At 35.9% G+C, this 23,263-nt stretch overlaps 1 protein-coding gene across 3 annotated transcripts in view; it reads right to left on the bottom strand.

The window, feature by feature from the left end:
- skd (mediator complex subunit skuld) overlaps window positions 1-23,263 on the bottom strand; it is a 58,368-nt gene that overhangs the window by 12,983 nt on the left and 22,122 nt on the right. Inside the window, exons 3-14 of one of the 3 annotated variants that reach the window (XM_085205376.1) lie at window positions 15,051-15,135; window positions 12,560-12,643; window positions 11,472-11,629; window positions 9,069-9,202; window positions 8,567-8,710; window positions 8,234-8,322; window positions 6,571-6,663; window positions 4,967-5,078; window positions 4,608-4,715; window positions 4,067-4,233; window positions 980-1,154; window positions 239-361 (exon numbers count right to left, since the gene is read on the bottom strand). In XM_085205376.1, the coding sequence (XP_085061502.1) occupies window positions 239-361; window positions 980-1,154; window positions 4,067-4,233; window positions 4,608-4,715; window positions 4,967-5,078; window positions 6,571-6,663; window positions 8,234-8,322; window positions 8,567-8,710; window positions 9,069-9,202; window positions 11,472-11,629; window positions 12,560-12,643; window positions 15,051-15,135 (1,472 nt within the window). The remainder of the gene's footprint in view (window positions 1-238; window positions 362-979; window positions 1,155-4,066; window positions 4,234-4,607; window positions 4,716-4,966; window positions 5,079-6,570; window positions 6,664-8,233; window positions 8,323-8,566; window positions 8,711-9,068; window positions 9,203-11,471; window positions 11,630-12,559; window positions 12,644-15,050; window positions 15,136-23,263) is intronic. The other 2 variants (XM_085205377.1, XM_085205378.1) reach the window with 2 other exon arrangements.

Genomic DNA, 23,263 nt, shown 5'->3' with positions numbered 1-23,263 from the left:
TTCTTATAATTATTCTTAGCTTTTCATTTAGTTTTGCATCATTCCTGTTGTTCTAGCGACATCAGCCGCTACGGCTGGATGATTTATTGCATCATACTCTAGTATCTAACTTTTTCAGAGTAAAAAAATGGAATAAAATTTACATATTAATACCATATTTTACAAATATTTATATATAAATAATGTATATGAAATCATGCATTACATTATAGAAAGATAATAAGAAGGGTACACTCACAAGTCTTACCGTCTCATCGCCGCTGGCCGCGTCGTCCGAATTGTCAAATATTTGGTCCAAATCCTTCAACGTCGGACATAAACCGTCTGAAGTGAATAAATTCTTGTAGTCTTTCACATCCTCCTTAAAAATAATTATTGTTGGTTAAATATAAATATTGATTATAAATTTAAAGTAAGAATTGATCATGAAACCATGATATCCCAACAAGTTAAAATCTATTGTTAATCCTACATATTTTTACCTTTAGTATTTTCAGCATGTAAGCAACAATATTTGTCTCATTTAATTAATTAATATATAATTTATTTTAAATAATGAAGCCGTCGTGGCCCAGGAGCACAAGAGCACAAGGAGTAACCCGACGGTTGTAGGTTCGATCCCCACTCGAGGTAATGAAATATTTATATAACATTTATATTTCCATTTCTTCGCTCCGGTTTCGAGGCATAGTGCGGCGCAAAAGTTCTGCCACTCAATACACCTCCAAAATTTGGCGTGGGGTGTCTTAACACTAGGTTCCCTTTGCCTACTCTGCTGTGTGCGGGTGACAGCGTGAAGCTGATTTATTTTATTTTTTCACCTTGTCAATTTATGTAACATTTTTTTAGAGACAAGACAAGAATTTTCATTATATTAAGTTAGCAAGCTAAAATTTTATAATTTTAAATGACTTAATAGCATGAATTGAACCTATATCACTGCCCTCTAATCCACAACTACAAGAAACTCAAAATTTACCTGATCAAGCTTTTCATGCTTAATATAAGGCAGATCACGGGTTGGTGTCGCGGGCAGGCGCGTGTGGTCGTGTCCCGCATACAAGTCGGGCGCCGTGCCCGCAGTGCTACCCAAAGCGAGCTCCTCGCGAAAAGTTCCTTCTGAGCTCTTGAACCTTTTCACTGGGTGCTCGAGCCTGGGTTGGAAGAACAATATGGTTAAGAAAATGTAAGTAAATAATAAGTAAATAGTATGTTGTTTTTATAGCTTCACACTGGTATATAGTACCAGGATATGCAGAGGGAACCTAGTATTAAGATACATTAATTGTTTTATAAACATTACGTTTTGAGTGTTCAACACCCTGTTTTTGTGTTGCTACCAAAATAATTCATTCACTCAAGTGGGAATCGAGCTAAGCGACAACAGTCTAAAATAATGAAATAATGTAGAAAAAATAAAACAAAAATTGTCCAAAGCTCAGATTCATATAAACTTCTATAACGAAACCCAAGCCAAACATAAAAAGCTAGGCTAAAAATGAAGCTCAAAAAATAAATAAATAAGATGTGACCAATATCAACACAGTATTGTTAGCTTGAAACAACGTTGATGCGCATATTGGTGTGTAATATGGCGAGGTTGCGATTCACATCGAACATATACTCAGATTCCATGTGTCCGTTGTATACTCGCTACAGAATTTTAAAAATATAAGACTACGCTTTCTAACTATTATTTTAACAATAAGAAATAATAAACAATGCAAGTAACTGATGGAACTACTTAATAAATAAATGAAAAAAATATATATAAAACTGAACTACATTTTTAAAAAGTAATTAAAGTGTCCTGAAATAAAGTAAACGTCACAATACCTTATTGTCACGTGTTAGCACGAAATAAATGGCATTATTATTTACAGGCACTAAAATTATTTTGTAAAAATTTATATGATATTTGGATAAAGTTCATATACTTTTATTTTTATGTGAAATTATCTTTTAATGAATCAGTGTTGACATTGAACTTATACACGAACAGTAATACATACTAAAGTAACATGGAAAGTAACTAACAACGTAATACAATACGGTCGCATAAAGAGTAGTGGAATTCTAGTACAGAATAGAAAGGTGTAACTGGAACATTACATATACATTTCAACGTTTGATATTAAATAACAATATCCGAGATTATCTTACTAAGTAACGAATAAGATAACCTAACTTAATTACTAGTAGCTTAATATATTGTGTACATATATAAGATGAAAGATAATGTGGTAGAATTAGTTACACTCATTCTGTTTATTTATAACCATGATGCAATTGTTATATTAAATAAGCCATATTTGGTCATATATTTACATATTAAAGTGTCTAGTCTCACCACATATTATAATTTTAATTATATTTTTTTATACTTTCATCCTATATCTTATAAAACAAAGTCGCTTTTCGTGTCTGTCTGTTGTTTCTAACTCTTCTTCTTCTAAACCACCCAACGGATTTTGATGCGGTCTTCACCATTAAGTCGAGTGTTTTTCGTAGAAGGTTTATATATAGTTTATTATTTGTACATTCTTATGTAAATTAACATAAATACGATAAATGTGTATAAAGTCCTACCCGTTGAGACACTTTCGCGCATGCGCTGCTCTAATGGTAAGTACTACATGAAAAAATGTACTGGAGTATTGTTCCTCTTAATAAGATCTACAAAAAAGTCCGCGAGAGCATATTCGTATCTTTGAAGAATAACGTGTAGTGATCATTTTTTTGTCTAAAAATAATAATTTCAATATATTTTTTATTGTGAGGGATATTTTTCCATAATGGTATAAATCCTTATCCTTTAAAATACTTTATTAATTTTCTACGTTAAACGAAGATAAAATTTGCTTTTTACAATATTTCGAAATTGCGAATAGTTTTACAGAAAAACGCATTTAATTGTTGACACATCCCGCCGTTGACACATCAGCTGTATGTTACTCAAGTTTCACTTATCCCTTACTCTCAGCATATAAATAAGTATATTAGTTACGTTGGCCATTTAATGTAGACCAAAACTGTCTTTTACTGTTTTTCATTTTAATAAGTACTTTAGAAGTTGTTACAATATCAAAAAAATCCTTGCTGCGAAACGGCTCGCCACTCGCCATGCGTCCGCCGCGCCCGCCTGCCTTACACGCATCGGTGGTTCAGTGGTAGAATGCTCGGCTGCCACGCGGGCGGCCCGGGTTCGATTTCCGGCCCATGCATTCTATTTAATTTTCCTCACAGGCAGCCACGTCGTGCTTGCTTTTCATCAGGGACAGAATACCCCTTTCAGCATTAACCACAAGCTCGAAAAAAAAACCCGGCTGCCTTTATAGCAACGAAGATTTAGTTAGATGCGTTTGCACGTATTGGATAATTGGAGTTGAATGTATTATTTCAGCGCGATATATTTGGTTTCACATTTTTTGTAGTAGTTAGTAGTAGGTAGGTTTTTGTTTATAATTTCTTCCGTTTAAAAATAGTCATTTAACTATCTAAAAATAGTCATTTAAATATATTTTAATAAGTACTTGAAAAGATTAGTAGTACAGATTTAAAATTATGGTACCTACTAAAAAATCCTTGCTGTGTAAAACAATTGGAAAATCCTTATTGAAACTACAAAAATGCGGGTTGCATTAGGGTTAAATTAATTTTCACATTATCTTAAGTGCTCTGCAAACATACATTACATAAATAATCCAGTAGTTAAAGCGGGCGAAGCCGCAAGAGGGTCGCTAGTAATAAATATATCTTTTTCATTTAAATGCGTATAAATATGTAATTTTTCAGCTTCAAGCTGTATCTCGGATATAAAGAATCGTCATGATACTACACTCAGTCTTATTAGAGCGCGAATATGAAAATAATTCACAGTCAAAATGATTTAGTTTATAGTCAAAAGGCTGTCCGTCCTACTATGCCACAATGGCGTAATTAATAAAATATGTAATGGATAAAAATGTATGGAATGCCATTGTGATAACATTACTGAGAGTTAACAATGTTGAACATTAATTTATGTATACATATAATATAATAAATATATGTATATAGGACTCACCAAGCATAAACAGTGGTGTAGTCATACAGCATATGCAGCTCGTGCTCGTCCTCGAGTGGATCGAGGCGCTTCTCGGCGGCCGGCAGCGTTGGACGCCGCAGGAGCTCGGGCGGCGGCGCCGCACTCGGGGACCCCGCCCCCGCTCCCCCGCCGCTGGGGGACTCACCCTGTGTAATATAAACAAACATCAATTATTATAATATAGGAATAGTTTTTTTAGCTTCACACCTTATCCTGGAAAGTAGAAAGTAGAATCTTTTAGGGCTCTGTATGTGAGTTTTATTTTCAATTATTTTCATTTACTCAATGCGAGTACGAATAAATGAAAATAATTAATTTCGCCGAGTAGGCATCGAACCCACAAATATCGCCTTTACAGTATCCAAATAAAAAAACACATATTTTTTGAAGTGACTTACAATCATCATATTATGACAGAAATATTTTTTTAATTGTAGTTTTTCTGTTGTTAGCAGTCAAAAAATACTCTTAACTTATGAAAAAAAGTAGTTAAAGGTAACATGAATGTTGACATATATACCTGAGCAAAAAGCTTGTTGGGCGGCGCTGAGGGCGGCGCGGGCGTGGGCGGCGCCAGCGGGTCGGGCGTGGGCGCCGGCGTGTGCAGCGTCGTCGGTACGTTGCTCACCTGCAATGTTCCAAACAACATGTATACATATTGTATAATATTAAAACACTTTCGTTATCGACTAACAGACAGGGGGTGTAAGCAAGAAAAAAATCTAAAGTATTTTTGACATTTTTAAAGTGTTTGTTATTCCACGCTTAGGAAATAAAAAAAATAAGTTAATTTTTATATATAATATTCTAGTTTAATATTTAAATGCACACATTTTAAAACACATTTCCAACACATTTTAAAAATTAAAAACTGTTTACCTGGTGCGCGGCGAGGCTGGCGAGCGCCGCGTGGTGTGGCGAGGGCGCGCCCGCCGGTGACGCTCCACCGCAGCTGCCCGGCGAGCATGCGCCGCCTGCCGTGCAGCCCGCCCTGCGACACACACAACACACACCACTGTACTAAGCTTATAAATCTCATCTACTTTCATTTATTTTTCTATTATCTTCAATAGATTTAGCATTATTGCTTAATAAGATGATTTCTTATTTTTTAAAAATTATATTTGTATTCCGTCTAATTATAAACGCGACGACGCGTGGTGGTAGATTCGATTCCTACTTGGGGAAATTAATTATTATCATTTTATCGGTCTGTTATGTAAGGCTTAAGTTGATAGATTATTGGATCTCGTAAGAATTTATTACAATTAATTTATTACATTTATTTATTGTCATGAGCTCCACTCAATCATTAACTTAAACCCTTCAAAAATGCCCAATAACAAACTTTTTGTGTATATAATTAATGAATCAGCTTTAAAATAATGAAGTGAATCGAGCGATCAGTATAGAGATGAGGTAGATGTTACTGTGATGTATGAATGGAATTTTGCATCATGATATGTCGTCATCACTATTAATAGCGACAAGAAGACAAGTACAGATAATTAATATTTAAATTTAATTTAGTACATATATCATATTTATAAAAACGGTAATCATTTGTAAATTAATTTTACAAAATAATTAGCACCAAAATAATAAAATATTAAATAAGTAAGCAATAATTTATATTTTTTTATCTTATGCATTTCTGTACAAAGATAGAAGTCAAATATAAAATATAATACAGAATCAAATAAATAACCCTTTTTTTGTTGTAACTAACATTTTTAAATATAAATAGTATTATATGTTATTTATAAATATCAAGGAAAATGAGCAGCAACAACTTCACGAATACTGAAGATGAAGGACAAACTTACTTAAAAAACAAAAAATAATAATCTGAAATGAATTATGAGACATGTATATTATTCGGTCAAAATGTTAATATGAATGATATTAACGAGATTCATTATAATGTTCGTCCTAATATATTTATAATTAGGTTATTCCTAATGAATAATACAAGTATAAGTTTAATTTATTCATTTAAATGAAAACACAAAGCATGCAATATATCGTTACATAATATACTAATCACGCATGCGTCTACGAGGCGGTACGAGGCGGTACGAGGCGGGCATGCAGACAGCATTGCATTATTTGTGTTCGCTTCGACTTGAAGGTTAGGCATTCTATGATAGGACGGCTATATTTAGAGAAATTATATCATGATTCGTCATTACCGCAGTATTGTGACCACTGACCTTCACTTGTCGATTTAAATATTTAGGACAATGTCACCAATCTGATGTGATCAGTGCTGGAGTATGAGGCGGCAATTTAAAAAATACACCACACTCTAGTGCGTTAATTTAGGTCACTAGAAAAAAAATTACACTACTTGTATCTAGTAGCCTAGTAGTGTGGTGTTATCGCCGTTAGTGATGCAATACTTACCTTCTCACGCAATACTCGCATCATCATTTCTGGCGCGGCGGTGGTGGAGGCGGTGATGGTAGTGGTGGTATACTCACGCGTGTCGGTGGTGGTCGCGGCGGCGGTGTTGGTGGTGCGCGCGGCGGTGGAAGGGCGGCGGGCGCGGGCGCGGGGCGCGGCGGCGCCGCCACCTGCACACACACAAGGCTAGTGTGCGCCCGCGCCGCCTGTCACACTCGCGTTACCCCGCACTACCCCCCACTACCCCCTACTCTACATGCCGTTGCGCGGTAGATCTCCGCAAACGTAATTTATGCTTTACTTTCTGACAAATTATATTCTACTACATTGTAACATATGGCAAATCATAATTTAATCTTGAACATACTTATGACATGCTAAAAGAAATAAAAAAAAGTTAAATAAAATGAATACTCATAAGATTCTTATAAAAAATATGCAATCTACAATATAAATAAATAATAATTTTCATGCATAAAATAAGAAATATATAAACTACAATACAAATGAAATCAAAGCAAAAATTACGTTTATTATATTTATTTCAATAATATAATGGCAGTACCGGATAGAGAAACTGCAATAACCCAACCTCTACAGAAGCGATATATAAACATGAGTAGTTACGGACGTCTTGAGTGTGACAGAAGCCTGTACGCAGCGAATACTTTGACTGAGATGTTAACACACACCAAACAACAATTTTGAAAATGGTAACAACTTGTTAAACAAAAAACACAACAGACATGGAACCCACTCTATATCACAAATAGAACATTAAAAAGTGAGTTAATAAAAGGTTTTGTTAATAAAAATTAAAGTACATCAACATCTCAGCCATGCTATTTGTGTTTCAACGGACACTTCTCATTAATCCATAAAAAGTAAAGCTTATAACCTCTAAAGACTAGAATACAATATTCATACAATATGTAGTATATAAAACATTCACATATATAACATCTACCTATCTACAAGTCTACACCCGTACGCTTTCTTTGTCTTAAGAGGAAAATCGTCGACAACATTTTAGACCATTTTGATCTTTATTTTAAGCGAGTAAAGTCTCTTTTTCAATGTTATCGACGAGGCGAAGTAAGAATTTGCATGACAAGCGTATACTATATAGATTATAGTAAAGAGATATAAAACGTTCGAACATCTACGTCTATTGCAATCAACTACTGCATACATAATATATAAGTTATATCATTGAAAGTGAGAAATATGCATTATGTTACTTGTAAGAGTATGTAAATTGTTTACAACATTTATGGATACCTTAATTATACAGTAATTATACAAATTAAATATTTCCCAAACCACAAAGTTAAAAACCACAAAGCTGAGATGACTAAAAAATATAAAAATCATAATTTAAGATAAGAATCACGACTATAAATGTTGATTTTATTTATAAAAATAATATATGTACTAAATTTTATGTTTATATTTTTTGTGTCATTATATTTTAACAAATTTACAATATATAAATTTGGTTGCAATTAACCTTGAACATTGAATAAAAAATCTATTTCATATAAAATTTATCATATAAAATTTATCGTCTTAATGGGAATGGAGTGTCTTACCACTAGGTTCCCAGGTTCCCTCTCCCTACCTTGATATGTGAGGGATTACTATTCATAATGCATATTCCTCATAAGTTTTCAAAGAGGGGCAACACTATATACTATATCTAGCATAGAACGAAGGCAAAAAGAGATTGGAGTGACTCACTTGGCACAAACGCATGGTGTCTTCCTGGTGGGGTCCAAGAAGTCATCGTTGACATCGCCCGCACATTCCGAGTAGCAGAGTTCCGCCGTCTGAAATTGTTATTAAGTTAAACATAAATTCTCGTTAGAAGACAAAATGATACAGTTCAAATGTTTTTTTTAATTTGTAAGAAATATACTTTTACAAGTTAGAAATGTTCACAAATGATATTCTTATATCAAGTAAAATTTCAAATTTCTATTAATATTGGAAGTTAACTCAACACTTTTTATGTATTTAAAAAAAGTTTTGTTTCCCACTTCCTATGAATATACTCTAATCCGACGTAAGTACCTGGTAAGGCGTGGGCGTGGCGAGCGCGGAAAGCGCGCGCGCGGCAAGGCGGGCGGCGGGCGGCGCGGGCGCCCGCGGCGCCTCCATCTCCGTCACCAGCACGTACGGCACCGGGTAGCGCATGCGCACGCCGCCGCACTCCACCTGCACACACACATACACATATGTAATGTAATGTAGTTAACTATGTTGAGTCATTCGTTGCGAATGTCAATTATGATATTAACATTTTTACAAATACATTTTTTATAAGATATTAAAACAAAGTATTTACATTTTTCATGAATCATTTAAAATGCTGTAATGATATGTACGAAGAGGAACGAAGTCTCACTCTGATGTCTTAACGAGTGCAACACAGAGATCTTCATATTACTCTTGGAAGTACTAAACTAACGTTTTTCATTTGAATCAACCAACTAAACATAATTAATTCAAACATAAACTTCCATAAGCTTCATATTATCTGCAAACAAGTAGGAAATAACAGTAATTTACATACCTCCACAGCTCCACACCCCTGTTCCAGCGGGTACAACAAACGCCAGGCGTCGAGCAGACGCGCGGTGGCCGCGTCGGTGTCGCGCCACTCGCGCCCCGTCACGCGACCCTCCAGACCAAAAGGAGCTAGGATAACTGAAAAAAAATATCATAGGTTAAAAATATATTAATGTAGAATTATATAACCACAAAGCAATATTAACATTCAAAACGTCTTTTCGCCATTAAAGCCTGCCGTTCTGCACCTTAACTACTAACAACTAACATTTTTTAAAATATCAGTTAACTGGGGCATCAGTCACCAATTTCTATAACCATAATGTGAATGATACATTATGTTTTACATATATTATACATACATTATATTGTTATACATACATTATATTTGCAATAATAAATGAATTAAATGTATATTTCCTACTTCGAATTAGTGTTAATAATTAAAATAAAATATGAATAATTAAATACATAGTATTCTATGCTTTACAACCATCACCACTTAAATGAATACTTTTCAGAATTAGTGATTATGATTATTGATTATACATTTCATAGTAATTGACAATGTTGTCAGTACAATTAGATCGACTCTACCATGAAACAGTCATCAAATTGTACAATTGTATGAATCACAATATGCAAGTACAAAATATCAAGGGTTAAACTGTCAATCTATGGAGTCATACTAATAGAATAACTGAATCATGAAGATCAGCCGACTCTAGTTTACATGAATTATTAAACAGTTTATTCAAATGACTGATGGCTGACATAAGAGACAAAGCCCTGCGTTGAGTTCTGCAACTCTCTACATAATATCTGTAATTGGAACTGGACAAATTCCTTAAAAACTGAGAAACAATTATTGATTAAAATATTATATAAGGCGACGTTTTAAAATATTTATCGACATTTAAGGAGTGGTCATTCATGTCGACCTTCGTGTGTGTTTTCTCCCTTAATTATTATTACTTATTATTATATAATGCATTTTGAATAACACAATAATAAATCCAAATATCATTCAAATGGCAAAACAAGGTTTAACTGTACACGAAATTGTTTTCTCAGTAATAGATTTTAATTTAATTATAATGATATAAATTAATAAATTTCTCAAGGAAAATGAGACAGGATACTGACTCTTTTTTACGTACTGAATACAATACATTTTCTTTTATAAAAATATATGTATAATTCATGTATATGTGTATGTGTTGGTGATATCTTTGAAAATATTTACAAGATAACATATATTTTTTATAAACAATACCAGCGTGATACTTTTTTAGAAACATATAAAAAATTTTACATAGCGGGATTTGAACCCGCGCTTCTTGGTAACCGCCGCTACGCTCGTCAAGCTACGTTAAAATTCTTATATGCTCTTTTTCAACTTATAACAACATCAATAAGTAAGGTAGGTTCCAAGAGGTGCGACTACGTTACAAAAATATATGTTTCTAAAAAAAGTATTTTTCTTTCCTACGTTTGGAATAACATTTTAAAACTAATACCAGAGTGCTTTATCTGTTAAAGAACAAGAGCTATACAAATTTTCAATTTAAATAATAATAATTCTATTAATCCCCTAAAAGGATAATTCTATCAACATAATTCCTAAAATTAATTTGATTAATATGAATAAAAGGAAAATAAGACATGCATTGTGTATAATAAAAATATAACTACGAAGTATAACAAATATAGTTATAATAAATGTATGTAGTATGTATGGCATTTGCATGACATAGTAGTTGACATTTGTTATGAATAAATCATTGCTAGAATGTTATGGTTTCTTTTGTTATTAAAAAGAAAAGAGATACATATATAATATAAATAGGAAAACTTTATTGCTGATTTATTTATGTATTAGTCTCTTAAGGTTATCTAATTTTGTCCATATAGTAAATACATACATATGTTGGAACTTTCTTTAGCAGTAATAAATATTAAAATTAATTAGTTTGTAGTATCAATACTAATGTGTGAATGTGAATCAGAACATTATGCTATAGTCAAAAGTAAGTGTTATACTATTGCCTAAACTTATACTATTCCATATTATATTAGAATGTAAACTATCCAATATTAATAAAAAAAAATTAAGATAATATTATAACAGCAGTTATCAGATTAATTTTCATATAAATATAAGATCAAAAATTGGGCAGTCGTGAGGAATGTCTTAACACTGGGTTCCCTACAAAAGCGTCAGACTGTTCCAATGATAATTAATCTAATAACTATTGTTACAGTACGGATGACCAGTCGTAGCCGCCCTGAAACTGGCTTTCTGAACTTGTTCATTCAGAGATGAACAAGGGAATGATGAAACGGTCTAGGTTTAAGAAGGAATAAATTCAGGCCGGCCGCGACTCTCAGCAGCTATCTGCCTCACCCTTATCGTCGCCGCGGCGGTCAGGAGGCGCGCGCAGTCGGGCGAGGCGCTTGGCGGTGAGCGTGCGCACGGGCGGGTGCTGGCGCACGTCCACCGACGCGCACACCGTGCTCTCGCCGTGCAGGAAGAACGCGAACGAGAACGACAGGTGCCACGGGCTGGAACGGACGACGTACAGTTTATAATGTATGTACATAAAATAAAAACAGACAATCATGTTTCAAAATATGTATTAGTCTAATCTATAAATGTCTTAAAGTTTTATTACTTTTAAAAAATATATTTATGAAACTTAAAAACCCACATTGTAAGATTTTTCACAGTTAATTTATCAACATTAATACTCTTTAAACTAAACCAGATCATATCATGTTTATTTTTTATAAAATTATTTTATATATTTTATACAAATTAAACATTATAAAACATTATTAAACTTAACGTAAAAAATAAAAAAACTTACATAGTAATAGACAATATAAAAATGATCAACCAATGCAATTAAAGAGGAATGTACATGAGAAATATTATAATCGTATCTTCCCAACAAACAGTATGAAATCACGTAATACTTTAGAACTGGATTTTGTTGTCAACGTATAATTAAATGTAATTATGCGTCGCCGCTAGGTATCTGTGAACCTGGTTAGTTACCGCCGACGCCACGCGTGAGACAAACGCAGTGACATATCATTGTTGACCTCAATGCTTATATTTTTAGTTTACATCTCTGTTTGAACAAATTATATTCTTATTACTTAATATAATTGAATCATTTTATTTTTGATGTATTCTGTTTTATTTTCATTAAGGTACATTAATATGATGGTAAGCCATAAAATAATAATAACTAAAATGACAATAATAATATAAATGATAAATAAAAAAATGTATGAAGGGGAACGAAGTCTCACTCTGGTGTCTTAACGAGTGCAACACAGAGATCTTCATATTACTCTTGGAAGTTCGCTATTGCAGTTATTAATTGAGTCAACCAAACAAAAATAGGTGCCTCAACTATATACTTCCATTTCATAAATAACATTTACGCATACATAAAAAATATGAATCGTTAAGAAATATATCACCTTTTGCCAACGTCCTCCTCGTCGCCATCGTAGGGTTGAACAAACCACTTGCCGAGTCTTACGAAATCTCGAGATAACAGGCATCTGAAGATAAGATTAATATGCTAATTAATAAAATGTAAATAATGCAAAAACATTGCAGAATTATGTTTCTTAATTATTAAGGAGTATAAAAACTTCATAAAATTATAATTATAATTGCAAATAATGTAGCTAGCTGTTTTTGTTTCTGAATAAATGACTTTTATGTTGTCATATTTACTTGTTCTATCTATATCAACAAAAAAATATATTTTTATTTTTTCTAGAATTCGACGAATTCAGGAGGCAAAACAACGAATTTACCATATAGCCTAACCCCATTTAGAATAAAAATTCCCAAAACCAAAACTCAAATTTTAAGAACTAAAAACAAACTATACCTAATACGAATACATTTTTCACTACACTAAGTACACCTTACACACTCCTAGGTAGTGTAAGACCGCCAGCTTTACGAGCACGAGCTATCATTGCACAGTTGCACACACCTATGCAAATTGCCGTGGCGAATTTCTTTGTGCAGTTGTGACTGACTGGTCGTGCAATTAGAATGCGGAATGTAGCTTGTATTAGACGACTTTACGCTCAATTATATTATTAATGATATATATAACTATACTATTATATATAAACTACATTGTTGTATATATTTAAAGTTTGAATCATATATGATTTAATCGTTAAAAATAAAAATGTCATATAGTAGAATGTTTTTAGCTTCTAAGGAATATAGGAATCGAACCCGCAACATATCCCGTTCACAATCCTCAAGTGGCAGTAAAATTTGTCGTGAACATTGAGCATTGATCTCGTATAAGACACTTTAACATAACAAACATTATAAAAACACCATATAAATTTAATTCAAAACATATCCTCACATCTCTCGATTAGCCATAAAACACTAAACATGATAATTAATTTATACTACCTAACCCCTCACAAGAGGCGATCAAAGAGAGATTTAGTAATGAAGCCCAATTAACAACTCGTTATAAAATACATTTTTCTTTAACAACCTTTTATAATGGCAACGCGTCGCGTCGTATAAATAAATATCCACTAACAATAGTGTAGAAAAAGTGTGTCTTTTTATCTGTCGCACGGCGGCGCTGGCGATGAGAGATCGGGCGACATTTATAGTCAATAAAAATAAAAAGTTTAGTGAAAAAAAAAAACGTCGAAACGTTTGCCCCTTCATTACAGCACGTATCGTAAAATTGTCGCGATCGTCGGCGCACGCATTGTTTCTTTGACGTGCCGCCGTCGGGGTCAACGACTCGTCTGGATTTCGTTCATATCCGAGATTGGTCGGGCTGGCTGGCTGGCTGGCGGCTGACGGTGGCGCTCTGCTTCAAACCGAGCCTGAGCCCCTACTCTACCTCATCGTAGGTACTCCTAGGTACCTAGGTTGCGGCGACAAAGTGCAATGTTTTGTGGAAAATCAGGCAAGTGTATTAACCTTGACGACCGATAATAAAATTATAGCGGTCAATCGCCTACAGGGTGTCCTGTGTTTTCATCCTTTGAATTATAGTATTGGACACTCTCTTTTAACAGGTGAAAGAAAAATTACAAATTTCACAAAAAATATGTTTGCTATAACGAAAAATGATACATTTTATTATGTTATATTGATTAAGTAATATTATAGCAATATCGATATTTATTATAATAAAAACAAAATGTCTTTATATGGCGAATGATAGCGGTGGCCGCAAGATGCAACGACCTTCGCGTAACAATGACGTCGGCCGATGCGCCCGCGCACCAGGTGCAGAACACACATTGTGCGAAGTGCACGACTTATCTAGCGCCGTGATACCACTGGGTGAACGACTATTAAAACCCTCTTTAAGTTCACGGCCGGACAATTTTAAATTCTAAATTGACCGTTACAAAACATCGTATTATAAAATATCAGCAAAATGTATTAATAATATAAAAAGTAAGGGAACATATATTTTTTATAAATAATACAGAGGCCAGTCGTCGGCCAGGCGACCGACTGGTTGTGGGTTCCATCCCCACTAGAGGCGATGAAATATTTATTTAAATTGATACAATAGTTTGCGCAAATTAAAAGAAACACAGAACAATAAAAACATTTACAATGTTAGAAATATAATTGCGAGTACAAACGTCCGTCTGTAGCGTTGAAGAGTGGCGAGCAGTGATTACACAACAATAGAGGTGAGCTGTGAACAGCAAGGGAGCGCTCCGCAAACCGGTGGCTCGAGCTGGTTTTGTTCTAGCCTTACTAGCCGCAAATTATACACGACCAACTGCAGCGTTTAATACAGATTATACAGGCCAGATACTCTCGGTGAGATATCGAATACCGCGCTATAAATCAAATAAAAGTCGTTTTTTATATGTATACCCAATAAAGATTTTTATATCCATAATCATAATAAAATGATATTATTATAGTTTTTTATCAAATTACCTTTCGATCAAATTATGCAACGCCTTGAACAGCAACGAACGACACTCGTAGGAAAGCCCGCTCTCCCAAGAACCTTGATCTCCTTCTGCAAATAAAAAATAAAATTTAAATAAATATTCTCGAAAGCGGTAAATACAGTTTATTACATAAAGTAATTTATATCAATGCTGTTAACCGCCACAACTGACGTCTCATTGCGCTTGCGCATATTTAATATTTATTGCCTTGACATTGCCACAATCGATGCCTACAGACGGCAATCTTTTTCGGTAGCAGATTGATTAGTATCTAAATTCAGAGATTCTATTACAGTCATACAGGGCCTCGTGGGTCGTGATCGCCGAAAAACATGCCTATATTTAGACATGTTGATAGTAAATATTAGTATAGTATATGTATGTAATGAATGCAAGGTCGAGATGACACTGAACGTTCACAATAGAGAGGAAGTGATAAAGAGATGCACATCATTGTGCATCGGCAACATGCGTCCGAAATAGCCGTAGCCGCATTCGCAATCGGAGATAAACTCTGCCGATGGCCGCGCCCCCCCCCCCTTTCCCCCCTGCCTGGTGACGTCACGCGGGCCGTGCACGTGCGAGTGTTTGTCGCGCGTTGTCGACACACATGGACGCGGCCCGCTAACATTTTAATTGACATTGAATTATCTACCTTACAACATTGTAATAGAACACAAACAAACCGCGCGCGTCGTACGTTTTTAGTGGAAATATAGATGTCATTTTAAATACATGATTTATTAGCTTTTCTTTGAGATGATAATTACATTATTAAGCTACCATGAAACGATATTTAAAGATACAAAATAGTTCATTTTTAGGTGTTTCGAGCGTTAGGAATAAAAAGTGAATATGTTTAGTATATTTTTTTGCGCGCGCACGCGTCGTGCTGGAGCGGTTCCAAGCGTGCAGCCTTGACATTCGTGCTCCAGGTGCGCGCGCCATCTCGCGCCGCGACTGAACTAGTTTTTCCAGTATCTGGCTCATGCTGACATAGATGACGATTATATATGCCTTAACATAATACTTAGATTTTTTTATGTTAATCTACTACCATAAAGCTATTTTATCTACTATAAATGTTAGCAAATGGAACTTATTTATCCCACATAATTTATGAAATTTTTACAATTATATAATTGTTAAGACACGATTTATATAAGTGTTTACAATCTCACGCGCAACACCAGTGACAGTGTCTCGTAAAGGCACTCAAGGGCGTCAAGTTACAAGGCAGTATCCGCAAAATGAGCATAATAAATGAGTTAATTAGAAATCTGCGACGGCTCGTCATTAATTCTCAGCATCAATGGTCATGCCAGAATGTATTTGTTGTTGGCATTACTAACGTATAACGAAGACGCAAGCTAAATGAATAATTTACACTTTATACAACCAAAAAACAAATTAATCTCAAATACGTAATAAAACAAACTCGTTACGGGTTAAATATAAATAATAATCAGCCTGGATAATTCATTTGTATTGAATATTTTGATAGAACGCTGCGACAAACAGTAAGCTTAACAAAATTATATCATAAAATTTAATTTTCATCAAGAACAAATAGAACATATTCGATGGTGGTGAACACCGTTCTACACGCCGCCGCGCGCCTCGCCGATACCGCTAGTACGAAGCGCAGTTACTTCACATGGGGGCACTGCAATCATTATTGGTATCTTCCAAGGCCGTCGCCGGCGAACGGTCCGCGCACCGCTCCTCGACAGCGCCGACACCGGGCGAGTCACGACCGGGGTCGTGGTGCCATCGCGATATAGCTTCTCCAAGGATTTCGCTATCTGCCTTCGAGTGTTCATCCATTAACTAATAGATCATAATCGATATAGTACATACGTATACGTAACACATCAAGAATGTAGATTGAGTGTTTATAGACTAAATACCACCTATACGCAGGTAACTACTTTACTTTGAATTATATATTTTTTACATAAACTATAGTACAAATAAAGAATACGTAATAAAACAAGACGTTAAACAGAAATTTCTTGAAGTTACAGTAAACGAGATTAATTTGAATAACAATGCGGCGCGATACGAGCACGACCGACTACACGCAAGCAGCGCGAACTAAGTTGATGTTTACGTTTGAGTACATTTGAACATATAGATAGATGCATATAAAATGTAAATATATAAATAACGCGAGGTGCAACGTGCAATTATTAGGTTGGTGCGGGTTCAAGGTCGGTGGTGGTGTCGGCGGTGTTGGAGGTGGTGGGGTGTGGCGGGCGGCGCGGGCACGGCACCCCACGCCGGGATCGATAGCGTACGCCGTACAGACGCGCGCCGCCGCGCCACTCACCGGCCGCCCCCAACAATTGCCATGCGATTATCACTCTCGAACACTAAATGTTAATTGAGCATCTCTATGGGGCCTTAGCACTCGACGGTTCACTGTATTGAGATTGTAGGGTGCGCGAACGGGTTAAAAAACGGGTTCATTTAACATTAAAATTAAATGTAGCTTAAAATAAACTATTTAAGGAAACGATGCAGTCGATTCGCGCCGATTCAAAGTGTATTCGCCTCCGAAATGTTTATTTGGAATCCGCGCTACTAATGCACACGATCCAAGATAAGATAGCAAGAAACATCTGAGGAGAACACACCAATAAAGCGAACCTTGCGTTTCCCGCTTCCACGTAGCGGCAACAAGTCACCGCAAATATATGGCGAGTGTTGGACTAATCGTGTGCCCAATAAATATAAAGTTTAACGATGCCGCACTTGGTGAAGCGTCGGGACTTATCGAAGACGGCGACAGCGCTAACGTAGTTGCGTGACGAGGCGCGAGTCGCGTTCCGATCCTACGATGTTTATCTTTGACATAACTTAGCACACAATACTAATAAATAAATAAATAGGTGAGCGTAATAGAATAAAATCTGTCGTTTATCGCAAAGTATAACTTTGGCTACTTGTATTTATTAAAATACATTTAGTTATAAAGTACAGGCACAAGCGTCCAACCGTAAATGCGATAAGTTGTGGATTCGATTCCTACTCGAGGAAATGAAAATAATATTTAATATTTCGATTTCTTCACTCTGGTAAAAATGCATAGCATGTCGTTGAGTTCCGCCACTCAACACTCAATGCCTCCAGAATTCGAGGGAAAATGGGGAAACGGAAGTGGCTTCATTGGAGCGGAGTCTTAACACTAGGTTCCCTCTGCCGACCCTGCTACGTGCGCAAAAAGAATATACAAACTTAATAGGCACTTAAAGCTGCATGCATATACGATGAACGTTGTATCCGGTTTTGGCCAGACAGTCACATCGTGAGAGCATGAACACGGCACGAAAAGTAAGTCACTGCGCGAGAACGAACTACTTTTTGGCAAATTTTAAAGTTGTTCAGCTATAGAGAGTTATATCCGGATAGGGATTACCGACTTTGGATTAAAATGTAACACACGTTTTTAACATTTTTAAAGTGTTATTCCACACTTAGTTAATAAACGGGTTTCCAAGAGGTGCGGGTTCATCAATTTCTATACATCTTCAGATAAGTATTCAACACACGTTCTCGATCAATAGCCAACTGACGTCATCAATCTGATATTACTCGGAAGGGAAAATGTAATGTAGTGAAACAATAAGGAAGAACATTACACAAATTAATCATATCAACGTGAACGGCAAAACCTCGACATGGGTTAGCTGTCAGACACCGAATTATAAGCGGCCATAGCGTGCGAGTCTCGCATTCAAATAACAACTTGTATAAGATACAAGCAGCCTTAGCCGCCTCGCCATCGGAGTTTGGAAATCGATTATAAAAGAACTTCCTATACCTACTAGTAATGATTATGTAAATTCTTGGAGAATAATGTTTTATATTTTTTTTTGATGTTATAAGGGCTGTACAAGCATGTGGTACAACTAGGTATAAGCAATGCAGAGATAGGGACGCCGCCTTCGCCACCGTCCTCACCCTACGGCTATGGGGACCTGTTGAGGCGTTCCTGATACACATGCCGACTCGCTCAAAAGACGTTCATGTTTATGATGTCTTTGTAAGAAGAAGAGTTTGAATAAATCATTTTAAGTTTTCACTTATACGATTGTATAGAAGCATATTCTTAAGTAACTCTTGTATAAATAAATAAATTAATGTTTAAGTTTCTTGTAGTTTATATAAGAAGTTTGTTTTTAATAGTCGGAGGAACTAGGTCATATTTGTTTATCAGTGTTTAAGACTTTCAAGAGTGAGAGTAGCGAGTGTATCTTTTGATCAGCAACGTTCTCACAAGGTGGAAGATGTGGTGGTAAACAGTGAAGTGACAGGTTGATGGGCGGGCGGCGCGGCGATGGGGAGGGGAGAGGCGGGAGGGGGAGGCTAGGCGGCAACGACGCAGTGAAATGCGCGCTTTGTTTACACCGCGCGCGTTACCGCTTACCGCTAACGCCGTTACTATTTCTAGACGGATACGTACATCTCTATTAATTAGTAAATAATTTGTAAACATATTCTAATACTGCTATTAAGTTAGGAGCTTAAGTAGATTTAAGGTGGATTTTTCTAAACACAATACTAAAATTAAACAACAGCTAGCCTCCGATAGTTTAGTCACAATGTAAATAAAGTTTATTATAATTAATAGATAACAATGCAAAAAAAAAAATAATCCAAAAAACCTTCTAACCTCACATCATAAATCAATTAGTCTCACGTATACAAGAAAGGTGTATCATGTTCACGGAGTCGCTAGATAGATCATCGGCGGCGATAATGTGATTCCAGCTCTAGTATCGAGCGCAAGGAAATCTGTCAATTCTCGCGCGCCCTCTGCCGCGGGCGGAGGACCGGCCCTCCCGCTCGCACACGCCCACGTGCGCCACGCGTGACGTCACGCGCGTCGCCCGCCGACGTCATGGACCGCCTGCATAGGCCCTCCGACCCTACGGCTCTACCCCGTCGTGATCGAACCATATTTAGTCAAATATAGATTTATTGCTATTAATCTAAAGAAAGTCTACTAAAAATTTTCTTTTATTCAAATAAATATGTAAGTAGGAAAATGTACGATTTTTTTATCTACTTAAATGTCTTATTTTAATTTCAAAGTTTATGTTATGCTTTCCGCATACTTAAGACTGCTAGGTGGGGACGCCCACAATGTTAAATTAAAATTTATTGCGTTTTTTATACGATTGAAAATCTATAAAATTTGTACATTTTTTTTTAAATAATGTAATAAAATATGTTTAAATATTCAATATAATTTAAATTTAACGACTGTTGAATGCAGTGAACAACCGCAACACAATACGGTCCCTCAAGACACTATGGTGGTATGGATCGAGCGCGTCGTCTGTCGGCGGGGCGGTTATCGCCATCTGCGCGAGTCACGCAGCTGCTGCGGCCCACCCTCTCACTGTGTCCTCAGCTCAGCCCTAAGCTACTCGCACTGAACACACCTAATCATTATGTGAGAACACTTCTACTCTTGCTGGTTGGAAATATGATGTAGTAAACACGTCATACGATAAATACTAACGTTAAAATTCATATTTAAAATCCTAAACATACCTGTTGTTTTAATTAAAAACTTACTGAATATTTAACTCGCTTAAAGCAATAACCTAGTTTGTCAATACTAAATACGTGTATAGTTGGTCGGGGCGGTGCGCGCGCGCATCAATATAGCCCGATCGGCGCGCCGCCGTCAGTCAATACACGTCACGCGGCGGTTTAATAATAAAACTCCAAACGCGGTGGACGCGGCTACGTTCAACAACCTTGCGGAAAGCTTGTTACTTATTATATTATTATTTAACGACGTTATTATTGTCCTTAATCAATTGCTACGGTTTTTGGACATCTAAAATATTATGGGAAATATTCCTTTTAAAATAAGGTAATATATTGAATAGAGAATGTATTCATAGCATGTCGTTACGTCACTGCATTTGAACATGAAAAAAAGTTTAAAAGTAGAGAATGGAGTGATTTTTACTTAAAACATTTTTTAATTAAATATATTCTGTATAAAAATGAGATTTGTCTAAACGAATTATACTCGTATAATAATTAATACACAATCGTATTATATATATATTTTTTTAATAAACACCTAATAAATGTCAATGAATCAACGATGAAAGATAACAAGTATCGATAGTAACAGTAGCACCGTTATATAGAAAGACTGCGTCTGCGTAGAGGCCTTTCCCACGGCCTCACCGCTGTTCCGCCTAATTTCTCAGAGTTACAAACGCTGACAACGTTTTGAGACGAAGAAATTCTGCAATACACGTTTTATAAGGCGTCGTTATAATAATTTTTATCGTATTGTTTTATTATGAATGTACGCTTTATTTATTATCAATAAAAAATATTATCTTACCAAAGATTTCAGATAGTGATAATTTTATTTTAGTATATTTATTTACATTTAAAAGAATCGCATTGTATACAAAATATTTACAACTACTATAGCGTTTAATATGCATATCCATATTCACAGTAAGCTCACATCGTGTAGAGGGCACTCTATACTAATTAATAGGTCAACGGACCGTTGCCATACTGTTTGATTTGTTTGATTGAGTTTATAACTGTTGCTTGCTACACAGATTATATAAAAAAAAACACGTATTTTTACTTAACACGTATAAAATATAAAGAAACGAGATCTACGAGTGACTAGCGTAGCGGATGCTTCGTTATCGGACCCATCTCAAACAGATCGCCTGCGATGAGATAATATTTGAATTAGATAAGCGACTCAAAACACTATAATATTACGAGGAATCTGTCGGGAAGATAACGTATAGAGACGGTACGTGTATAAAAAAAGGAATACATTAGATATTCTACAGCAATATGAGTTCCTTAGAAATTTTATAATGGATTATTCTGTCTTTATTTGTAAGAATAAGATAACAGAGGTTTAGTAAGATACATGGGGATCAGCTCATCTATCTCATTCGGTGCGGTGCGGTGCGGCTCGTGTGCGTGTCCGAGGGCGTAGCGTGCACACTGCATAGGCGCAACGCGCCGCGCCGCGCCGTGGGTCAACGACTGCGCCCCGACCGCCTCAAATATTTCTACTGAAGTGTTCAACATAGACTACTTACTACTTTAGAAAATGTTAGTTTATTACAATTATCAACGTTGTCGTCACAGTATGAAACAAGCGTTCGACTCTATTTGTAATGATAAACGACTTTGCAAATGGGAGGATGCGATATTTAATATATCATCTACCTGATTTCCAAAGTTGGCGTTAACTTGATTACTTTCATTGATTTAATTAAGAAGGAACGTATGTATGGTAACAAGCTATAATTTATAAGGTCTTATATAACACACAATCAAAGGGCACATTGTGAGGAATCCGAGCGACCGGCCGCCAGCCGACGCACGCGCACGCTGCTCGTTTACCGACGGTCATTAAAATTGGTCTCGGAATTCGTGAACAAGAAATCAAAGCGATCAATTTGTGTGGTTCCCTATAAAAGCGTCCATATAGTTTAAATATTAGTATAGGTAATTTCTAAAACATTTTTTGTGGTCGTAGACAGATCGTCACGGAATTTGTGATGGAAGTGGCCGGCTCCCTTAGCGTGGACAGTCGGGGGGACTGTCCCCCGAACATCTGTCTACACAATACGTCCACAAGACATGTGCAGTGAGGATCAGGTGTCGTACTGACCGCGGGCAAGCCCGGTGGAACGGGTTATGAAACCAGTCGGTCCAGGCCGTCGACACAAGAAAGTAAAACCTAATATTTCGGTATTTCAATATGATAGAGTCGTAGTAGCAATATAAATCGCAAATAAACCCATACAAATACGATTGAAACTAGAGAATGGCAGCTATCAGACGCGCGGAACATTAAGCGCAAACAAAAATGCTTGTTGGGCTCGACTAGTTATAGATATAAGACCGAAAATAACACCATATTGGCACTATAGTTGTTCACTAAGTTAAAAAAATATTATTCGTTTCTACTAAAAAATTGTATTTATTACATTACATAAAACAACTTAGCTGAGATTCGATCTTTTCGTAGGATATGCGGAATCAGCTTAGCTGATCGAATCCGCAGTGAAGAGATACACAGAATAGCAGGTACTAGCGAGGATGTCACGGTGAGAATGAAGAAGAACGTGCTCAGCTGGTTCGGGCACGTCGAAAGAACAGCAAAAAAGATTT

Source organism: Heliconius melpomene, chromosome 20 (genome assembly GCF_056956725.1).
Source record: "Heliconius melpomene rosina isolate 202511_hmr_F chromosome 20, ASM5695672v1, whole genome shotgun sequence".
Lineage (NCBI taxonomy): Eukaryota > Metazoa > Arthropoda > Insecta > Lepidoptera > Nymphalidae > Heliconius > Heliconius melpomene.
This window is presented reverse-complemented; position numbering and strand designations above follow the sequence as displayed.